The 22,225-nt window shown below is 35.8% G+C and overlaps 2 protein-coding genes across 2 annotated transcripts in view; one reads left to right on the top strand and one right to left on the bottom strand.

The window, feature by feature from the left end:
* si:dkey-17m8.1 (C-Jun-amino-terminal kinase-interacting protein 4) overlaps nucleotides 1-1,446 on the bottom strand; it is a 43,300-nt gene extending 41,854 nt beyond the window's left edge. The window contains exon 1 of the mRNA XM_057834023.1: nucleotides 1,233-1,446. The gene's annotated coding sequence lies outside the window, so the exon portion shown is untranslated. The remainder of the gene's footprint in view (nucleotides 1-1,232) is intronic.
* LOC130914641 (visinin-like) lies at nucleotides 1,195-19,404 on the top strand. The gene is made up of 4 exons (XM_057834025.1): nucleotides 1,195-1,282; nucleotides 1,365-1,832; nucleotides 10,914-11,025; nucleotides 14,587-19,404. The coding sequence occupies exons 2-4, from the start codon at nucleotides 1,452-1,454 to the stop codon at nucleotides 14,673-14,675; spliced, it is 582 nt and encodes a 193-aa protein (XP_057690008.1). The 5' UTR covers nucleotides 1,195-1,282; nucleotides 1,365-1,451; the 3' UTR covers nucleotides 14,676-19,404.
* The last annotated feature ends 2,821 nt before the right edge of the window (nucleotides 19,405-22,225 follow it).

Raw genomic sequence — 22,225 nt, 5'->3', positions numbered from 1 at the left:
GTCACCCTGCAAATCTCAGAGACCTGGAGCAGTTTGCCAAAGAAGAATTGTCTAAAATTCCAGCAGAGCAATATAAGAAACTCATTGATGTATACCGGAAATGGTAGTTCGCAGTTATTTTGTCAAAAGGTTGCGCTACCAAGTATTAGGCTGAGGCTACCAATACTTTTGTCCGGTCCATTTTTGGAGTTTTGTGTAAAATGATAATAATTATTATTTTCATTGTATTTTGTGTTTTTTCATTCATTTTTCATTCAAGATATTACTACCAAAGCATTTGTAATTGCTATCATTTTCTGGGAGAAGTTGACCATTATCTGACAGAATTGCAGGGGTGCCAATACTTTTGGCCAGCAGTGTATATGTTTGTATAATGCCACTTTTAGTGACCAGCACATCTGTCTCAGATACAAACTCTTAGTCCCAAATATTAAAGTACACATTTAAAAACATAATGTATTGAACTGCATTATGTTCTATTTAAAAACATAATGTATAGAACTGCTAATCCTGGAAGTTGCTCCAGTCTGGGTCAGAGGTAAAATGTCAACATGTTTTTTTCCCCCCACTCTTAGTGGCTAGCTAATGCTATTGGCTGTAACAGTCCCGAGATGATGGTGGTGTTGCTAATTGGCTAAGCGTTAGATCGGGTGGGACAGGGCAGGGCACGGCTAATCCAATAGATGGATTCACTGGGAATATTTATGGCGCAAAGTCAATCCTGCAAGCAAAAGAGTAAATGGGTTTAATTTAGCATCATTAAAATGTCAAATTAAGGCCTCAACATGAGCATTTTATAGACGAAACACCTTTTTTGTGTCAAGAACAAACAAACAAAAAATGTGGGGCTTGGAAAAGGCAGAGATCAAAATACGTCAATATTAGTTTGATAAGGCAGGAAAGTCAACAAAAGGTTGAATTGGCCAATTCTAGCCTTTGCACGTCTGAAGGAAGTTGCACTTTAGATTGAAAACATGTTAAATAACCCCAATGAAAACTGTGGTTTATGAAATAAACGTGTAATCTCGAGATTAAATTGTACATATCGAGAATTACAGCAACACAATAGGCCAATACATGATTTAAAACGACACAAACAATGTCGCTCTTCCCAGCAGCGCTGTCAAAGAGGTTCATTTCAGTCAAAAGCTCAGCCACCTTAAATCCCGCATTAACAGAATTATCCTGGTCCCACATTAGCAGATAGTTTCCCCCCTGCCCTACTTACTTACCTCCAACTTATCACTTGCGCTCCTGCGACGCTCGACCTGCACACCGACAGGTAAGTTCTCCTCTCTTCTTTTGTGTCTTTGACAATTTCAAGAAAGAATATTCTATCAGGACTGTACTTTGACCTCCCACAGGGATCACTGTGGATCTCTATGTGACAGCCTGTGATCAGGAACAGGCTCAAACCACGCGTCTATTCTAAGACACTTACCAAATCCAACATGGGCAATAGCACAAGTAGCGCCTTGTCCAAGGAAATCCTGGAAGACCTGAAACTGAGCACCAAGTTCACCGAGCACGAAATCGGGCAGTGGTACGAGAACTTCCAGAAGCAGTGCCCGACGGGACGCATCACGCCCGAGGAGTTCGAGCAGATTTACACCCGCTTCTTCCCGGATAGCGATGCCAAGAGCTACGCCCGCCACGTGTTCCGCTCCTTCGATACCAACGATGACGGCACCCTGGACTTCAAGGAGTACATCATCGCCCTGCACATGACCTCTACCGGGAAGACCACCAGGAAGTTGGAGTGGGCCTTCTCGCTGTTTGACGTCGACAAGAATGGATACATCAACAAGACAGAAGTGACGGAAATCTGCCAGGTAAAATGAATGCCTTCAGATATGCACTAAGATTGAATGAGGGCTAAATCTAGGTTTTTGCAAACCTAGATTTCAGATTTTGTTCATTGTGGTGGTGAACATTTTTCAGGTATGAGTATAAGTACTTGTCTAGTTACTTTTAAATCTTTGTTAAGACAGGACGTTAAAAAAGACATTTATCCAACAATAAAGTCAACCGAAATTTAGATCTTGATTGATATAGCTATCTCGGTCTCTCGAGAACACGAATGTCAAATTTGCGACCTCGGGACCAGAACCGACCCTCCCCATCACTTTGTGTGGCCCTTTAAAGTAAAACGTGCGGTGACTTCGTATTCAGAGAATATGTGCTGTTTTTTAATTTTTAAAAAATGAAACAGATTACAGTGATCCCTCACGACTTCGAGCTTCAAACTTCACACCCTCAGTCCATCGCAGATTTTTTTTTTCAATTAAAATATAAATAAATAAATAAATACAGATGAGCTGTCCAGATCCGATCCCGTAATCTCACGCTCTCTCCTGCTGCTTTTCTTGGTCAGGCAATGCACTGGAGTTGCTTACTATAGTTAACGATGATTGACAGACGTTAAGGTTTGATCTTGCCAGAGATGCTTGAAAGCCGAAACTTCAAAGCGCCGCATGCGTCAATCATCGTTTAACTTGTTAAACAGTTGCTGTGGCAACTCATTGTAAGTGAGCAGCTTGAGCGGATTTGAATGGACTCACTCAATGAAGCATTTAATAAAGACAAGCATTTTTCTACTTTATTCTTGTTTAAAAATAATTCGGTGGGAAAGTTACATGTTTAAAACTTATCATAATTATTACATTTGAAGTGTTTCAAAAACATTTATTAAAGTATATATAAATAAAAGTTGTTTTTTTTAATTATACTTTGGGGAAAAAGTGAAAAACACGTCTCATATGTATTTCTTTTCAATGCCAAATCTGAATACATTGAACACACATTTTTTTTCTTTTTTTTTTCAATACTTCACATTTTTTTTTTCTTATCACAGCAGGTTCTGGTCCCCATTAACCGCGAAAAATGAGGGATCACTGTAATGGTGTTTCCATTTACGTTAATGTGGATTAATGATTTGAGATGCACGTGTTTTGTGTTACAATTTATAAATCAAAGCGCCAGTGGATATTATACACAACAAATGCTGATTATTATTAAATTTAGCCAAAGACGTATTGAGACAATTGAAATTGACTGTGATAAGTTTTGCTTTGACAAACCAGAGGACTGATAAACACTAACGCTCAAAACTTATTGGCTGCCAGACGGTAAGAGACGTCCAATCCATTAGCTGTTTAAAAACAACAACAAAAAAGACACTAAAAAAAGTACAACAAAATTTCGTTTTTTAAAAAATGTTTTTCGTTTTTCTGTTAAAAAAAGAGCTAAATATAGTATATAAATATATACTATAATTAAATTGGAAAAAATATGCAACAATGCTGTTTTTGGCTTTTTTTTTTTTTTAATTCAAAAATATATTTAATTAAATGTATCAGTAAGTAAAACGTATCATATTTACTTCCCCCTTCTTTTTTTATAAAAAAAAAAAAAAAAAAATTTGGGTGGAGTGGAATAATAATAAACAAGAAAATATCAATATTATTTCTTTAGCTCCTGTTGATAGGAAAAGACGTCAAATACATTTTGACTTAAAGGGCTATCAAAGATTATTTGCTGCCAACCTCTCCCAGTCAAAATCGATTGGACGTCTATTATTTTTCATATATATATATATATATATATATATACAACAATATATATATATATATACACACACACACACACACACACACACACACACTACTGTTCAAATGTTTGGGGTCTACCGTAGTGTACATAATGAAAAATCCCATATGATACTCTACGGTTCAAAAGTTTGGGGTCGCTTAGACCTCAAACTTTTGAACAGTAGTGTATACAGTATACAGCATATATATATATATATATATATATATATATATACATATACATATACATATACATATACATATACATATACATATACATACACAAGCACTGCCTGTCCGCCATTTTGTTCAGTTTGGAAGCCTCTTGTTTCTTACATTTTCAAAGGTGGTGATCCCTCTGCGCAGCTTTTAAGCACTAATTGCCTGCCTGCTTGAGCCCGACTCCTGTAATCTCTAAGATTCAGATCTCGGGCCGGTTGGTGGTCCGCTGATCTAATCTGCGTTAAGGTCTCCGTGCACCGGCTGTTGTCATTAAATCCGGCAAAGGAGGGTCATTGTTTTCCCTAAAATCAAGATCGCATGTGAAAGTCTTGTTTATTTTTAAAGCTCAAGATGGTTATGTGGAATTGTAAAAGGTTTAGGGATTCTCGTTGGCACGGTAATGGGATTTGTGTGGCACCAACTGGCCTGAGAAGCAAAAAGTATGGCACAAGATGCAAAGCAAATCTGCACTTGTACAGTATTTGCAAGGGTTACAGAAAACTAATACAGTTGTGTCCACAATTCTGGGCTCATTAGGACTTTGAAAGGTAATCTCAGAAACCTAATTAATTTAATTATGCATTCTTTTTTTTTTTTTTTTTTTTTAAACGAACATATACCGTATTTGATCTTTTTAAAATGAATAAAAATGCTTCATTTAAACCAAAATTTTCTTATAATAATTACAATAAATAATTACAGTTATATATATTACAATAATTACATTTACAATAAAATACGTAATTCAAGCAAACATAAACTTATAAAACAAGAAAAATGAAGACAAAATGATGATGATGAATGGTGATTTACCTACTCTGTATTGGTAAAATATTAATGAAAAATAAAGACATTAAATTCATATACAGGTACTGTATTCATAAAACTTTTTTTTTTTAACCTTGATAAATTTGAAGCAGGAGAACCGCTAAATGAATGCAACAATTATCCCAGAACTTCTGATATTATAATGGATTTCTATTTCATTATCATTGAATTGTAACTTTAACAAAATATTTATTAATTTATTATCCCATAAAATTGCAGTATATTGAGAAGAAAAAAATTATTTATTAACATACTGTCATATTATTATTTCCTTTTAAGAACCAATGGTTGAGAAAAGCTATTTTTAATGAACACACTTTAGGGAAATAATAGCTAACCTAATCAAATAGATATGAAAGGACCCCGCCCATAATTTTATTTAAATATAATTTTGTAGTCAATGCAATAATACAATTATTTAATAATTTTCTAATTATATTAAAGTACTGTTTATTTGACTTATATATTTTTAATTGTATCAATTAATTTAGCTTAGTGAACCTGAATGAATTAAATGAATAAATATTACGTAATTGTAATATAATTTTAGACGAAAATAACAGCTAAATGCGTGTAAAAAATTCTACTATAAATACTACTTGATACTGTACATATGCTAAGTGTGGCCCACCCTTGTATTAGCTAACCAAAAATGTGAAGCTGTAATCGCCCACATGTACTTCGACAAGCTCAAAATGAACTACGATCAACGGCTCACTCCCTAAACATCTCATCAGCCATGACAAATAAAAGCACAACCAAAGAGTGTCCATGCCCTCTACTGGCAAACTCGGAATTTTACAGGCAACAATAAGTCCACAATTGATCATTGTAATTGATCAGCCAAGAGGCAAAAAATTAATAATCAGATACCGCGGATCAATGCATACATTCCAAGAATCTACCTACCAAATTCAATTATTATTTGTCCACAGATAACAAAGGAGCAGCTATTTGAACACTGCCTTCACATGGTGTCGTAATTATGGTATATACCATTAGTCGAGACAAAAATTGTAAGCGAATGCCCCCTAACAAAAAAAAAAAAAAAAAAATTGAACAGAATTTTTATTTTTCAAAACATATTAGCAAATTTGAACATACATATAATGTTAAGTTGAAATAAATAAGAAAAAAATAATTAAAAAAAAATAACTGAGATATTCTAAATAAAATTAAAATAATTGCAGTCCTTTAGGTGAGCCTAAACCCACCACAGAACACCCACTATCAAGACAAAAATAATTGTATTATTTACCATAAAAAGCACATGTGCATGACTCGTATCATGTTTATATTACACACACACTCTCTTTCTCAACATAGACAGTTGCCAGAGAGAAAAAAAACACCACGTTATACCAATGCTAGACACGCTAAAAACGCTGGAGTTAACTCTCATAGCTGGTGGGAAACGTTCATGACAGTGTTTTACTAACCTTTAATTTTGTATAAATCACATTGGAGGAATTGCCTCCTCTAAGCCGCAGCCGTCTGTAACTTTTCTGTTGCCATAGTATTCCCATACCTACGATTTCGTTTTCTTGGATGGGGGAAAAAGTTCAGGAGTTTCATCTCCTCCAGCCATTGTATTGGACGGCTGACTCACTGACACTGAGCACAACCGATGCTCCAAGCAAGGGATTTCTCCCTGCATTGTTGGGGCACGAAAAATAGCTAATATTGTAGGGACGGTATGACGGAAAGTTTTTGCAGTTTTGAAACTGTGACATTTTCATACCACGATATACCTTGAAACCAGTAATCAGCACATGTCTAATTGACAGTTGACAATTTCCATAGATATCATAATGTATCCTGACTAGTTTGATTAATTACAACTAGGACTGTAAAATTATCGCGTTAACGGGCTATAATTAATTTTTTAAATTAATCACGTTAAAATATTTGACTCAATTTACGCACATGACCCGCTCAAACAGATTAAAATGACAGCCCAGTGTCATGTCAACTTATTATTTGTGTTTTTTGGTGTTTTGTCACCCTCTGCTGGCGCTTGGATGCGACTGATTTTATGGGTTTCAGCACAATGACCACTGTGTAATTATTGACATCAACAATGACGAGCTACTAGTTAATTTTTTTAATGAAAATTTTGCAAATTTTATTACAACGAAAACATTAAGAGGGGTTTTAATATAAAATTTCTATAACTTGTTCTAACATTTATCTTTTAAGAACTACAAGTCTTTCTATCCATGGATCGCTTTAACAGAATGTTGATGTTGATGCCATCTTGTTGATTTATTGTTATAATAAACAAATACAGTACTTATGTACAGTATGTTGAATGTATATATCCGTCTTGTGTCTTATCTTTCCATTTCAACAATAATTTACAGAAAAATATGGCATATTTTATAGAAAGTTTGAATTGCGATTAATTAAGATTAATTAATTTTTAAACTGTGATTAACTCGATTAAAAATTTTAACCGTTTCACAGCCCTAATTACAACATATTGTGACATATTTTAAAAGGATTCCACCCCCTACTTTTGTTTGTTCAAATATTCAACGTATAAAAAACGGACACTTCGTCATGTCTTTCAAAACGTGCTACAGATTGGCTACTAATATTCTACAAGAGTGGTCAAAAGCTACTTTAATCTAACTCCTTGCTATTGTGACTCATCCAAGACTTGGAGTTTACGAGAGGCCAAGATGGAGGCGAGAGCGCCGTAAGTAAGAGGAGATCTCGCTGTTTGGCTGCCGGCCTGAGTCTTGGCTCTAATCCATGTTAATCTAGGTGTCTTAAATGTGGCAGATGAGTGCTTCCTCTTCTCTAAGTGGGACACACACACACATTTAAGGGTGTTGGACGTTGCTTTGACAGCGTCGTGGTTTGCAGATTTTCGATGGCCAAGTGGCAGTCAGCAGATCTGCTTTGTGATAATGTAGTTTTCAACACAGCCAAGTAGACCTTCAAACATACACTGTAGTAGACAGGGACTGTGCATTTAGTACCTGGACGTCAAATTGAGATTTAACAGATTTAAATAAGGTGTCAACTATCAACTCACTGGTTGCCATTGACGGTGCTAGACGTCCAATCACTTTTTAATGGGAGTCCCAGTCAAAAGGGACTGGACGTCTAGCACAGTCAATGGCATTGACTGCTAAGCATTCACAGTCAGTCCTCACCTGTTCAAATTAGGCCTGTTAAAATTATCGCGTTAATGGGCGATAATTAATTTTTTTAATTAATCACGTTAAAATATTTGACGCATTTAATGCACATGCCCCTCTCAAATGGATTAAAATGACAGCACAGTGTAATGTCCACTTGTTACTTGTGTTTTTTTGGTGTTTTGTCACCCTCTGCTGGTGCTTGGGTGTGACTGATTTTATGGGTTTCAGCACCATGAGCATTGTGTAATTATTGACATCAACAATAGCGAGCTACTAGTTTATTTTTTGATTGAAAATTTTACAAATTTTACTAAAACGAAAACATTAAGAGGGGTTTTAATATAAAGTTTCTATAACTTGTATCAACAATTATCTTTTAAGAACTACAAGTCTTTCAATCCATGGACCACTTTAACAGAATGTGAATAATGTTAATGCCATCTTGTTGATTTATTATTATAATGAACAAATACAGTACTTATGTACCGTATGTCGAATGTATATATCCGTCGTGTGTCTTATCTTTCCATTCATTGAATGGCAATTAATTACGATTAATTCATGTTTAAGTTGTAATTAACTTGATTAAAAATTTTAATCATTTGACAGCCGTAGTTCAAATAAATTGAATGTCTATCATTAAACAAAAACAACTGAAACAAACACATTTTGCAATGCTAGATTTTAAATATAGGGCCTACTATGAAGGTGATTCTGTTGTTGTTGTTTTTTTCGTGAAAGAAACACAACAATAAAAAAATTACTAAACTCGAAACAGACATTCTATTTTCGTGTGATTTCAGAAGGACATTTTGCTCGTTATATGTTACGTTTTCCCTTAACATGTTTTCATTTGTCGATTTGGAGTAAACCGTTGGTGGCAAACTAATGACAAAGGGGCCAAATCCGGCCTGCCACGTCATTTGGTGTTTGCCCATGAAAGTAAAGCATGTGCGTTCTCTACGTTTCTAGCTAAAATAAAATTTCTGTTGGCCTCAATTTAAAATTGAGGACTACACAAATCAGGGAAGACTTTATTCCCCCCCCCCCCCCCCCCTTCCATGATTAAATAAATATAAATGAATGAATAAACTTTATTAAAAATTTAAATATAAAAGTATGTTTACTGGTTTCCCTTTTTTTTGTTCATTTAAAAAATATCAACTCATTTAAAAAGGGTTTGTTTTTTCACTTTTAATGTAAAAGAAGAAGAAAAAAAAGATGAAAAGTAAATGAGAGTATTCACCATTAACTTTGTTAATTGATAATACATTTTTTTCTAGATTAAATGAATGAAGAGAATATTTTTTGTTTCTGCCTCCTTTTTAAAATAAATAAATTAAAGGAGAATTTTTCCTGTTGTCCCCCCCCCCCCCCCTTTTTATTAGATAAATAAAATATAGAGGGAAAAAACAGGAAATGTTGTATATTTATATTAGGGCTGTTAAATTTATCGCGTTAATGGGCGGCAATTAATTTTTTAAATCCACATTAAAATATTTGACGCAATTAACGCATGCACGGAATGACCTGTGCATACGTTGCCTCAAACAGTTTACAATGACGCCGTTTTAGCACATTGAGAGCAAAAAGCAGAGAAATGCGAGTGGACACAGGCGTTCATTGGACCGCGCCTCTTATTGGCTTAAGCTTTGGCCAATCTTTCACAACAAATATAATATTGTGGTGAACGATGTGGTGACTGAACTCAACGCAGAACATACTGTATAGCATTTGCAGCCACTACTAACAGTCATGGTTGGCCAACTTCCCATCATGCATTTGGGTGGAGCAGGAGACAATCTTTTTCTTAACACGCTTAATTGAACACAACGCAGAACATATTGTGTACCATTTGCAGCCACTACTGACAGTCATGGTTGCCCAACTTCCCATCATGCATTTGGGCGGAGCAAGAGACAATCTTTTTCTTAACACACTTAATTGAACACAATGTAGAACATACGGTATACCATTTGCAGCCACCACTGACAGTCATGGTTGCCCAACTTCCCATCATGCATTTGGGCGGAACAGTTAAGTCGCTACAGTATCATTTAGTGAAAGCACAACCAAAATAATATTCCTATCTCTCAAATAAATAATGTTCACAAAAAGAAAAGCGCTCAATGCAAAGAGAATTGGCATTCCCAATCAAAATAGCTATGCAAAATACACATAAAACTTACTCAGACTTTGCCTTGGCTAGATCTCTAATTACTTTAAAACTCGCCATTGACACCTTGTGGTGTATTTCAATCACTACATGACGTAGTTAAAGACACTGTGGAAGGACGGCAGGGAGCCCAAGTGACGTCCCGCTCAGCGACGTCAACAATGGCGAGCTATTAGTTTGTTTTTTGATTGAAAATTTTACAAATTTTATTAAAACGAAAACATGAAGAGGGGTTTTAATATAAAATTACAATAACTTGTAACTATAACATTTATCTTTTAAGAACTACAAGTCTTTCTATCCGTGGATCACTTCAACAGAAAGAATGTTAATAATGCCGTTTGTGGATTTATTGTTATGGTAAACAAATACAGTACTAATGTACAGTATGTTGTATGTATATATCCGTCTTGTGTCTTATCTTTCCATTCCAACAATAATTTACAGAAAAATATGGCATATTTTGGAGATGGTTTGAATTGCGATTAATTACGATTAATTTTTAAGCTGTAATTAACTCGATTAAAAATTTTAATCGTTTGACAACCCTAATTTATATATTTATTTGTGTATTAAGGCAAAAAAACAAAAAAAAAAACAAAAAAAAGAATTTGGACCATTTAACAATGGTCAGTTAACAATGTCTCTAAACACCTCAACTATTATTATATTGACCATTGATTAGTTGATTAATTGTGTCAGCCCATACTGATAGACATACTGGCCATCTCAAATAAACCAAAACTACGATAGGGACCGTGTCAAATATGGCCTTGACACACAGTTTAAATCACTGTGTTTAAACTTACTCTCAAAACTTTAAGTTGTTAAGTTGTGCATGTGTAACTAAACACAAAGCTTATACAGTATACTCACGGGAATTTGACCAACACTGACTGCTTTAGTTTCCGAAATCTTGATCATATGTAATTTACAATCTACTAGGCCATCTTCAAGCTGATCCCCAAGGAGGACCAGAGCAAACTACCACAGGACGAGAACACACCAGAGAAGCGAGCCAACAAGCTGTGGTCCTACTTTGAGAAGAAAGACAATGGTAAGAATGATTCATGCTAGTATTTATAGAGTATGTGCTTTGGAAGTTAGTAAAATTTATATGAACCCTGTCAGAAACCGTGATCACGACAGTGGACATCTACCGTAATTTTCAGAATATAAACCGCTACTCCCCCCCCTTCATTTTAAATCCCGCAGTTTACAGTCCAGTGCAGCTTATTTGTTGATTTATTTGGGTTAATAGGTAACACTTATGACAGATGTCATGAAGTGTAATCCGGCAAATTATGTCATTAACTCCATTTATGTCCAGTTTGGATCATTTACATCCATTCAAATGCGAGATAATTTCCCAGATGACACTAAATGACATCTGTTACAAGCATTCATTTAGGGGTGCAGCTATCGATTAATCGATGAACTAGTTAGTTCGAATAATCGAGTAATCAGATAAGGAACATAACATACCTGAGTTGAGCCTCAAACGGTACAAAAAAATAAAATAAATGAGAATCCAAGCACAACAAAAGAACAACTGGCTATCTTACATAGCAAAAGTCCGCTAGCTTAAATGCTGTAAAATGCTATTTTTTTTTCAATGCTCTTAACAAATGGTTCAAACACATATTCCCACAACAACAACAAAAACAGCTAACTATACCTATAAACTAAATCACGAATACATTAGAAAAACATTAGCTCAAACAAAAACTTATCTATGAGTTATGTCGTATTAATTGTTGCCACTAGAGGACAGTCTATCCACACAAATCAATGAAACTAAATGCAAACACTTTCAAAACATACCATTACAACACCACTTTAATTCAACGAACACTTGAAGCAGCAAAATTTAATTTGAACCTTTTTTCTAATCGAATTACTCGGTATCGATTAATCATTGCAGCACTAAATTCATCAATGCTCGTGACAGTGTTATGTCATAGTTATGATGGTCTTATGGCAGTCTTATGGCACCACTGTCAACTGAAGTGTTACCAAATACCATAACTAGCAATTAATAAAACAACTGGAACAGTAACTGAAGAAATAATTAGCACAGAACATGAATTTTGTCTGTAATGCCGCAATGCTTGCTAGGAGGCATGTTGGACGACAACACTGTTGACAGCAGGTGGCAGCAGAGGTTGACTCTCTCCCCCACAGGGAGCAGTGATGGCCAAATGAAGCTTATTGAAGCAATAAAGCTTTGCAGCCAATTGGTTCAAAGCTTCATGGTGGTTCATTTGGTTTTTAAAAAAGTCTTATGAAGCCACTGTCAAATAAAGTGTTATCGGTTAATATCTTTTGGTGTAAATATGCCATAATGCAGTGAGGACAGCCACGGCTTATAGTCCGGTGCGGCTTATCTATGAGCAAATGCCGTTTTCGTGTCAAATTTGGTGGGTGGTGACTTATAGTCAGGAGTGCCTTATAGTGCGAAAATTACAGTATTCAAAAACGTCAAACGTAAATGTTGGCTTAATTTATTCACTACCAGCCCAGGTCACAGAGTATGTGCTGTGGTAGTTAGCAAATGAGGAAAATTGATTTTGAAAACACCTATTGACGCCAACAGACGTCCGATTTGTTTCAATGTATTTTTTAAACTTTAGTTTTTATCTAACTTATTTTCATTACTCATGTTTTATTAATTTATGTTTTTATTCTTTATTATTAAAGTAATTGATTTCCCCCCTTACCCCCACCTCTCCAAAATGGTTTCTTCAAACACTTTCTTTTTTATATTTTATCTAAATGTTTTTTTTTTATTTTTTTACATTCTTTATATAATTCTCATTGCCCATTGCAAAATACATGTGGGTAACACAAATACTATAATTGGATGTCAAATGGTGAGGATGCAAAATATTGTCATGTGGGTCGCAATTGGCCCCTGGGCCTTTGGTTTGAGACCCTTGTTCTATCCAAATGGAATGATAAAAAATTACAGAAACAAAAAAAAAAAAAAAGAAAGAAAGAAAAAAATTGTGCTTGAAATGAGTAAAAAAAAAAATTATAGCAATACGCATCCAATACATTTGGACTGGGAGGAAATTGCTGCCAACCCTCCCAGTTGAAATGGATTAGACGGCCATTGCTGTCAATGGCAAACAAAGGCTGAACATAGATATTAGACTGCCATAGCTGTAAATTCCAGTGAATGAGTTAAAAACTCAAACTGAGCCGCACTTAAATTTGGAGGAAGGGCATAAGCGGATTTTAAGGGGGGGGCAGGCCCCCCCTGGTGGCCGAAAATCGTCATTGCATGAAAATGACTTTCCTATTTATATAAAATTTGTAAAGCAATAAAACTGCAACAAAAATGGATGAAAAAAAAAAAAAAAAAAAAAATTATAATGGGTCAAAATGATTTTTTTGTCGAACAGAACATGTGACTAGCACCTTAGATGGTCATTTGCTTTGGATATAATTTTCAAAAAACAAAACAAAACAAAAAAGTGAGGGCAATTTTATTTTTCAAATGATTTTTTTCTTTGATTGAAAATACTTTTTTTTTTTTTTTTTTTTTTTTTTTTTGATTTAAGCAACTTTTTTTGGATTGAATGATTTAGAAACAAAAGTCCGACTGATAATATGGCCCAGACACAAAAAGGATTGATTCAAATGCAATTCAAATGGTGTTCAAATGCAAATTTTTCTCAAATAGTTTTTCGCATTCAAAAAAATTTTGTATGATTGAAATGTTTCTTTTTAAAGTGATTTTTCTTTTTGAAAATATATTTTTTTTGCAGCAACTTATTTTTGGATTGAATAATAAAGACAAAAACGTCCTAGCCAAAATGTGGCCCAAACACATATCAACATTACTTCAATCAAAAAAGTTGCTTCAATCAAAAAAAAAAAAAAAAAAAAAAACCCAAGAAATCAGTCAAAGAAAAATAGCTTTGACATGCATTTTTTTGAGTTTCAAATTTATTTTTGCATTCAAACACATTTTTTTTTTCAATTGAAGCGACTTTTTTTTTTAATTGAAAATATATATTTTGATAGAAGCAACTTTTTTTTTTTTTTTTTAATTGAAGCAACCTTTTTTTAATTGAATAATAAAGACACAAATCGACCTCCATATGGTTCCGCCCAGGCGACACAAATTTTGACTGGGGTAACTACATTGGCATGACACCGGCTGGCGTACCATATTCAATGGATGACGATCTTGGCGAAAACTATTGCCTAATCAGCCTGATTTAGAATTCCCCCAAGAATGATGGGAAACAAAAAACGCTCATTGTCAACTTATTATCATAAATATTCTTGTAAGTTAATTCTATTGCTTACACTGCGTTTCGAGGTCATCAACATGTTGTGCCCCCAACCCCCAAAAGTCAAACTCCGCCTATGAGGAAGGGTGAATATGTGCGTGCTACCTTTCCTCAACAGCTGTTCCTACACATGCACGGAGATTAGATTTGACAATCAGCTGTTGGGCACAACAAAAAAAGTAAGAATAAATCCACCTGTGGGCACGCGAGTTCCGTTCGGACCTCAGCTGACTCCTTCGCTTTGCATGTGTATTAGATAAGAACGGATTTCTTGGTAAAGTCATTTTTTTGTGTGTTTGTTTTTCTCCTCATAGAGCGACTGGCCGAAGGAGAATTCATCAAAGGAGTGACTGAGAATGAAAATGCGATGAGACTCATCCATTACGAACCAATAAAACAGTAACTATAGTGTTAAAACAGGTACTGTTGCTCCCTGCTTTTGAATACGTTCGGGTTTTTTTTGTATATATTCATGATAAGTTATTGGTTCAGAACTTACAAAAAAATGTCACATTTTTTTCCTAATGTTTGTCAAGTAAGATATAGCCTATAATCCAAAATTATTCATATCTTGATGGAATTTAGGCGAAAACTGCAAGAATTTGTTGTAGAGATATTGAGGAAAGAAAAATGAAATCTATTTGAAAATAATTAATTGACAGATTATTTTAAATTAGGCGCTTAACTGTATGAAAAGTTGTCAACCTACTCCACAAAATAGAACAAAATATCAAAGTAATCCAACCAAACTTGTATTTTTTTGTGGGTTTAACTCATTAAATTTAACTTTGTGTAAAATTTAAACATAAATATATGAAGTAAAAAAGTTTTTTTTTTTTTTCTAAATGAAAAATAGAAACAAATATTTTAAGGCAACACTAGGTAACTTTTCAACCTATATAAAATATAAAATATTTTTTCGTAACATTTGTGATGATATGTCGACTGACAACTAGTTGAATGACACCTCTTTAATATCTTGACGGGATCTGTTTCGTTTTCACCTGCACTTATTAACTTTGAGGAGGGTGGCAGGAACTACAAACTAGAAAACTATAAATGTGCTGACTGCTTTACAGCGTGTCACTTCCCCATTCACTCTAAAGACCGAACGCTTTCGCTCGAATTCTGCAAAGATGGCAGAGCAACAAAAGACACAAAAAGTTTTGTTTGAGTAGGAAAAAAAAGGGAGGCTACCATCATATACAGAATAAACATTGGCCTGGCTTTCACTCGCTGGTGTGCCCGAACTCGGGCGGTTTAGTCACCATAAGCCACATGTTGCTGACCGTCAAATGCTATTGTTTAGCCACAACTGGATTTATTATCATATTACTATTCATCCCACACAGAGCCGCTGGAAACAGAAATGTCGTTTAATCCATCTGCAAGCGACTGGGAGATCAAGATTTCACGACAGTAAACAGGTGTACGCTATTCCTCATGGGAAATGTAGTCTTCCTTAAGGCAAAACACTACCGCTTTTGTCCACCGGCATCGCTAAAATCTACAAAAACTGAAAAGTTACCTAGTGTTCATTTAAGCCATTATCGCACTGTCTTTAAAAATTTGTACAGCCCAAAAATAAGATTATGTGAGTAGCTACTGCAAATTTGTGATTGTGATAAATACAAGATAAATAGCGACTGAAACTTCAGAATACATAAATAAATGAAGACGCCAAATTTCTGACCTCTGTGACATTTGACTTCATGACCCCAAATTTGAATCACCTATTCAGTTTCATATTCATATTTTGCAAGTTTGAGAATAATCCCTTTATTCATTATCTTGAACTCCTTCGCCTTCCGTAGGTTTTCTGTAGTTAACTCACTGGCTGCTATTGACTGCTCTAGACTTCAAATCCATTGAAACTGGTAGGGCTTATAGGTAGGGCTCCATCCATCCTAGTTTCGCAATTGACAACTCATTTCACCTCACAGCAGAAAGATGAAAAGAGACACATGATTGACAGGTAATCCCTGGGTTACGAACCAGTTCCGTACCTACGCTGGTGACGTAACCCAAATTTCCGCGTAAATCGGAATTAACCCTTTAAATACCCCTAATTACCCTCCAAATCTGAAAATAACTATCCAAAAACATTTATTATGAATTATTGTACTGTCTTCGCCTGGCGCTAAATCCTAGCTAGACAGCGAGCTAAGCTCCGAAATGACGATGTCAGATATCCGTGTGGTTTGCTGACTTTATTCAGCTGCTCATGACATCAACACTTTCAGAATAAAACTGAAATAAAAATTAAATTAAATCACTTTCCTCTTTAATAACAGCAATTCACATTTGCGTGTCTGACTAGCTGCTAATACAGCACTATGAATCCACCAAAACAATTAGCATGTATCAGTTAGCGTCCACACATCATCAAAAAAATAAATAACATAAACTCAAGTATTCGACCATAATTGAAAATGCCCACTAAACAGCACAAAATGTGTGATTTACAGGTGTTGCCTCTGTGGATGCTTCTCAAGCAACAAACGTGCGCGCAGGCTTGCAGCTGTAATCTTTCCCCTCTCTCATTCGGGTGCACGATTTCTTCGTGGGAGCAAATGCGCTTTTCTTCGTGTGTGCAAATACGTTCTTCTCAAGGGCGTAGGTTTGGTTTCAACATTGGTAGGGACGATATAACAGCATAACCTGCATGTACACTTTTTGCTGGGGACTGGACATATATAAGCCCAAACAGGAACGGAGGTCAGGGCTAAATTTCTCACCAATATAAACTAGTTAATAGATAGGCAAAATGATCAATGCAAAATAAACATGTAAACTAATTTTCATGTGTATTGGTTCAGGTGATACACCGTTCGATTCAAACCTTTGCTTTCATAAACTACGACAGAAACATTTTGAAAACTTCTAGAATAAATGTCTGGATTTTATTAGCAAATTTCAATTTCAATATTTAACCACAAATTATATTAACATACACAAGAAATACAAACCTGTTAATCATCAATTAACTATCTATAAGGGTGTAATCCTTAGTTCACTACATTTCTTACATTAATTAATTAACGTTAACAGTAGAAAGCATACAGGAGGATATTTCTCTCAACGCAGCTTCCTCCTCGAGTTCGAGAAATTCACACAAATTAATGTTATGCTAACTCTGAATAGAATAGAATACAATAGAATATGATAGAATAGGTCTTTATTGTAATTGTCAACAAAAGAACATTGTGAACTACGAAATTGGACGTGGCACTCCAGTATAAAAATGTTTTTCATAAATATAATATATAAATAGGAAAAATATATGCTCTAGAGCTATAAGTGCATAATTATTGCTTACTTAGACTGAAATATGTACGTGACGGAAATAGTGCAATGCTGTCCTAATTTTAGCAGCGTCATTTGTGCAAAGAATAGAATATGAATTTTTTAAAAAAAACATTCTTTAAATAGAAAAGTGGTCCAAGTAATGTGCAGGTTCACAGTTTAAGTTAAAAAGTGTTGAAAAGTATTTCTTAGGAGTTCATAGTTTTTTTGTGTTTAGGTAGTAATGGCCCTGGGAAAGAAGCTGTCTCTCAGCCTGTTAGTCCTTGTTTTGCCGGTTGGATTTTCAGGAGCAAAAATAGTGGTGTGTTCCCCACCTCCACAGCATTCACGTCATTTTACAATATCAAAAGTGGCTGCTGCTGGCGGGGAAAAAAATTATAATCTCCCTCTTCTTCTAAGGGGGCGCAGCAGGCGCCATGTTGTATTTCTGTCAGGCTGTGAATGCATGTATGTGTGTGTGTGTGTGTGTGTGTTGGGGGGGGGGGGGTGAAGTCATCAGCAAATCAAACGTGTGTTTGGGGGGGGTAGACTTGCACATACAGCAAGTGAAAAGGGGTCAGTCTGAGTCTGAACATAATGAAAGCACTTTAATTCACTTGATAATGGTCGGGTCAATTCTATCCTTACAACATATGGGAAGACAATCTAAATGACCTCTTAACTCTAAGTCATGATATAATGCAAAACAAAACATAAAACAAGCTGGATTGCGGCTTTCGAGGATCAGAGTTGGCCACCCCCTGGGCTAAAAAAACAATGCAAAATAAATCCGTATCTACTGATACTAACTTTTACGTGGATTGGTTCAGGTGATACTGCTCGATTCAAACCTTTGTTTTCAAAAACTACTAAAGAAACATTTTAAAAACTTTGAGGATAAATGTCTGGTTTTTACTAGCATACATAAATATGATGAAAATAATCCACTTAATAATGGCAGGGTCAATTCTATCCTTACAACATATGGGAAGACGATCTAAATTCCCGATATAACTAAAGTCATTATATAATACAAATAAGGTTGCTTAAAAGTTGGTGGGGACAATTTTAGCATCCTGAAAAATTGATAGTGTTATGTCCCTACCGTCCTTATGCAAACCTACGCCCTTGGTTCTTCTTCGCGTGTACATGCGCTCTTATTCGCGTGCCATTAGTACTACCTACTCTATGCTTCCTGCGCCAAAATAAAAGCATGCATCACAAACCACAAGTCAACATTATTAGAAAAAACAAAAGACTCTGGCATCGTAAAGTCGAAATCACATAAGTCTGGTACGTCGTAACCTGGGGACAACCTGTACTTTCATTCACTGACACCTACATAACTCACCAGAAAGGTCCCGCCTTTTAAAGCCATACACACACACACACACACACAAATCACAGATACAATACAATAATGTGAGGATGGTGACCCCATAGTAAATTAAACAAATTAAGAAATAGTGAATTTAACATTACTATTTTTTATTTGAGTATTAGACGAATAATGATAAATAGTAGAACTATTGTGTTTAAAAAATATTTGATGGTTGCAGATATAGTCCTGAGTTTTTGGGGGGGATTAATAAATCATATATTGGAATTTTAGGGGGGGGGGATAATCCAGGTTGTAATGTAGTTTTTCTCAGCTCAACTTGCTATAAAACTCATGGTTTTCATCTGAATGTTTGGTCCCAAAAGCTTTGTTGTTGTTTCTTTTTGTTTTTTTTTTAAAACAGCTATTGGAATGTAAGTAGCTGTTTTACGTATTTCTTATGTATTGTAATCTTAACACTGTATTGTGAATCAGAATGACAATAAAGATTTTCTCATACATACTGTATACATAGTTGGATTTAAGAGTTTATTGTCTCCAAAACTTGTGTCAGTGCATCGGAGTTCAAATAGATTGGATGTTTAATATTGACAAACCTGTGATGAACTCATTTAAATGCACAGCAGAAGGATGAAAAGAGCTATATAATAATCAGTGACGCTGAAAGAGTTACTAGCTACTTAATTACTTAATTAGTATTTAAGAGTTACTATTCAGTAGAAATATACCCGTTAGCAGTGTTTGTACTGGCTGATAATACTGTTAAGATTTTCCATTTTATTTATCCCAGACGGTAAATCCAGGATAATCCTAAAATGTGTAAACTTCAGAAATTCCGGGTTAATTAGGCCAACAGTAGAAGTCATAATTATAAACATAGATGAAGGGAGTGGTGCGTATATTCTGCATAATTCCCATGAAAGTGTGTGCACCATTATTCTTGCGAGAGGTTGTGCCAGCACCTCTTTCCAACTTTCCTCCTGACCCCCTGCAACCCTCTCCCCCATCCCTCCAGCTCTCCTCGCCCGTCTTTCCGTCCAACTGTGGATTACTGCTTTACGCGTAATCTTCTGTTCAACATCAGAGAGCAGACTTTTCAAAATCTCCATAATCTTACTATCGCGCTGCGTCTTTCTACCGTATCTATCCATCTAGCGCGTGGGTTTGTTTCCAGCATCTATTGCGTTAAAAATGTAAATAAGAACACAAGTAAGATGATATCAATAGAGGAACAGCGGGGTGTGAATGTTATGCCATGATGACAATGAATGTTTCACTCAGAAGAGTCGTTTTTACTTCAAAGTAAGTATTTTGGGTATCAAAAGGAGAAGAAACTCTTCACTCCACATTTTAGAGTCCTCTCATGAATTAATCAATCAGATCAAAAGGTAATCCACACTGTAAAAGAGAGGTACTCTAAAAGCGGTCTCTTGTTTTTCATATTTAAATGTTTCATTTCATTTGCATGCCAATGAATTCAATTACAATATTGTAGGAAGCTGCAGCGACCGATTATTAGGGCCAAACAAAGAAAGATAAACAATAGGACTGTGAGAATAAAATAATAATATTAAAAGGTTATAGTCGCAATATCACAAGAATAAATTCATATACAGCGATCCCTCGTTTTTCACAGTTAATGGGGATTATTTTGGGACACCCTGTATTACTATATACAGTTGTGGTCAAAAGTTTACATACACTTGTGAAGAACATAATGTCATGGCTCTCTTGAGTTTCCAGTTATTTCTACAACTCTGATTTTTCTCCGATAGAGTGACTGGAACAGATACTTCTTTGTCACAAAAAACATTCATGAAATTTGGTTCTTTTATGACTTTATTATGGGTTAACAGAAAAAGTGATCAAATCTGCTGGGTCAAAAATATACATACATGGATCTGAAAAAGCGAATCATTGACTTGAACAAGTCAGGAAAGTCACTTGGAGCCATTTCAAAGCAGCTGCAGGTCCCAAGAGCAACAGTGCATGGCACTGTTTTGTCACTGCCACGATCAGGAAGAAAACGCAAGCTATCACCTGCTGCTGAGAGAAAATTGGTCAGGAGGGTGAAGATTCAACCGAGAATCACCAAAAAGCAGATCTGCAAAGAATTACAAGCTGCTAGAACACAGGTGTCAGTGTCCACAGTCAAGCGTGTTTTGCATCTCCATGGACTGAGAGGCTGCCGTGCAAGAAGGAAGCCCTTGCTCCAAAAGCGGGACCTTAAGGCTCGACTGAAGTTTGCTGCTGATCACATGGACAAAGATAAGACCTTCTGGAGGAAAGTTCTGTGGTCAGACGAAACAAAAATCGAGCTGTTTGGCCACAATGCCCAGCAATATGTTTGGAGGAGAAAAGGTGAGGCCTTTAACCCCAAGTACACCATGCCTACCGTCAAGCACAGTGGTGGTAGTATTATGCTGTGGGGCTGTTTTGCTGCCAATGGAACTGGTGCTTTACAGAGAGTAAATGGGATAATGAAGAAGGATGATTACCTTCAAATTCTTCAAGATAACCTAACGTCATCAGCCCGAAGATTGGGTCTTGGGCGCAGTTGGGTGTTCCAACAGGACAATGACCCCAAACACACATCAAAAGTGGTAATTGAATGGCTAAATCAGGCTAGAATTAAGGTTTTCGAATGGCCTTCCCAAAGTCCTGACTTAAACCCCATTGAGAACTTGTCGACAATGCTGAAGAAACAAGTCCGTGTCAGAAAGCCATCAAATTTAACTGAACTGCACCAATTCTGTCAAGTGGAGTGGTCAAAGATTCAACCAGAAGCTTGCCAGAAGCTTGTGGATGGCTACCAAAAGCGCCTAATTGAAGTGAAAATGGCCAAGGGACATGTTACCAAATATTAGCGCTGCTGTATGTATATTTTTGACCCAGCAGATTTGATCACTTTTTTCTGTTCACCCATAATAAAGTCATAAAAGAACCAAACTTCATGGATGATTTTTGTGACAAAGAAGTATCTGTTCCAATCACTCTATCAGAGAAAAATCAGAGTTGTAGAAATAACTGGAAACCCATGACATTATGTTCTTCACAAGTGTATGTAAACTTTTGACCACAATCGTACACACTGTATATTCTATGTTCTGTTGCCAGCTTGCCCGAGTGTTTTGTGAGCACAGTTTTTTTCGTGAGCGCATTGGAATGCATCACACGGGGGGAAGAGCGTGGTCAAGACCTAGGGGGCGTGTGCGTAACAGTGGTCGAGACAGGTGGAGCCTTGCTCTCCTGGAAGTGGTGACAATTTGACAGTCACGAAAGTGAAAGCGATGGCCCGCCTGTGTGACTTGGGGTATCAGTGGCACCTC

Source organism: Corythoichthys intestinalis, chromosome 4 (assembly GCF_030265065.1).
Source record: "Corythoichthys intestinalis isolate RoL2023-P3 chromosome 4, ASM3026506v1, whole genome shotgun sequence".
Lineage (NCBI taxonomy): Eukaryota > Metazoa > Chordata > Actinopteri > Syngnathiformes > Syngnathidae > Corythoichthys > Corythoichthys intestinalis.
The sequence above is the reverse complement of the archived record's forward strand: the minus strand, read 5'-3'. Positions and strand labels throughout refer to the sequence as shown.

Coding starts and splice junctions, on each gene's coding strand:
- LOC130914641 (XM_057834025.1), top strand. CDS start 1,452: ATGGGCAATAGCACAAGTAGCGCCTTGTCCAAGGAAATCCTGGAAGAC. Junction 1,833..10,913: donor AAGTGACGGAAATCTGCCAG/GTAAAATGAATG, acceptor ACAATCTACTAG/GCCATCTTCAAGCTGATCCC. Junction 11,026..14,586: donor CTTTGAGAAGAAAGACAATG/GTAAGAATGATT, acceptor TTCTCCTCATAG/AGCGACTGGCCGAAGGAGAA.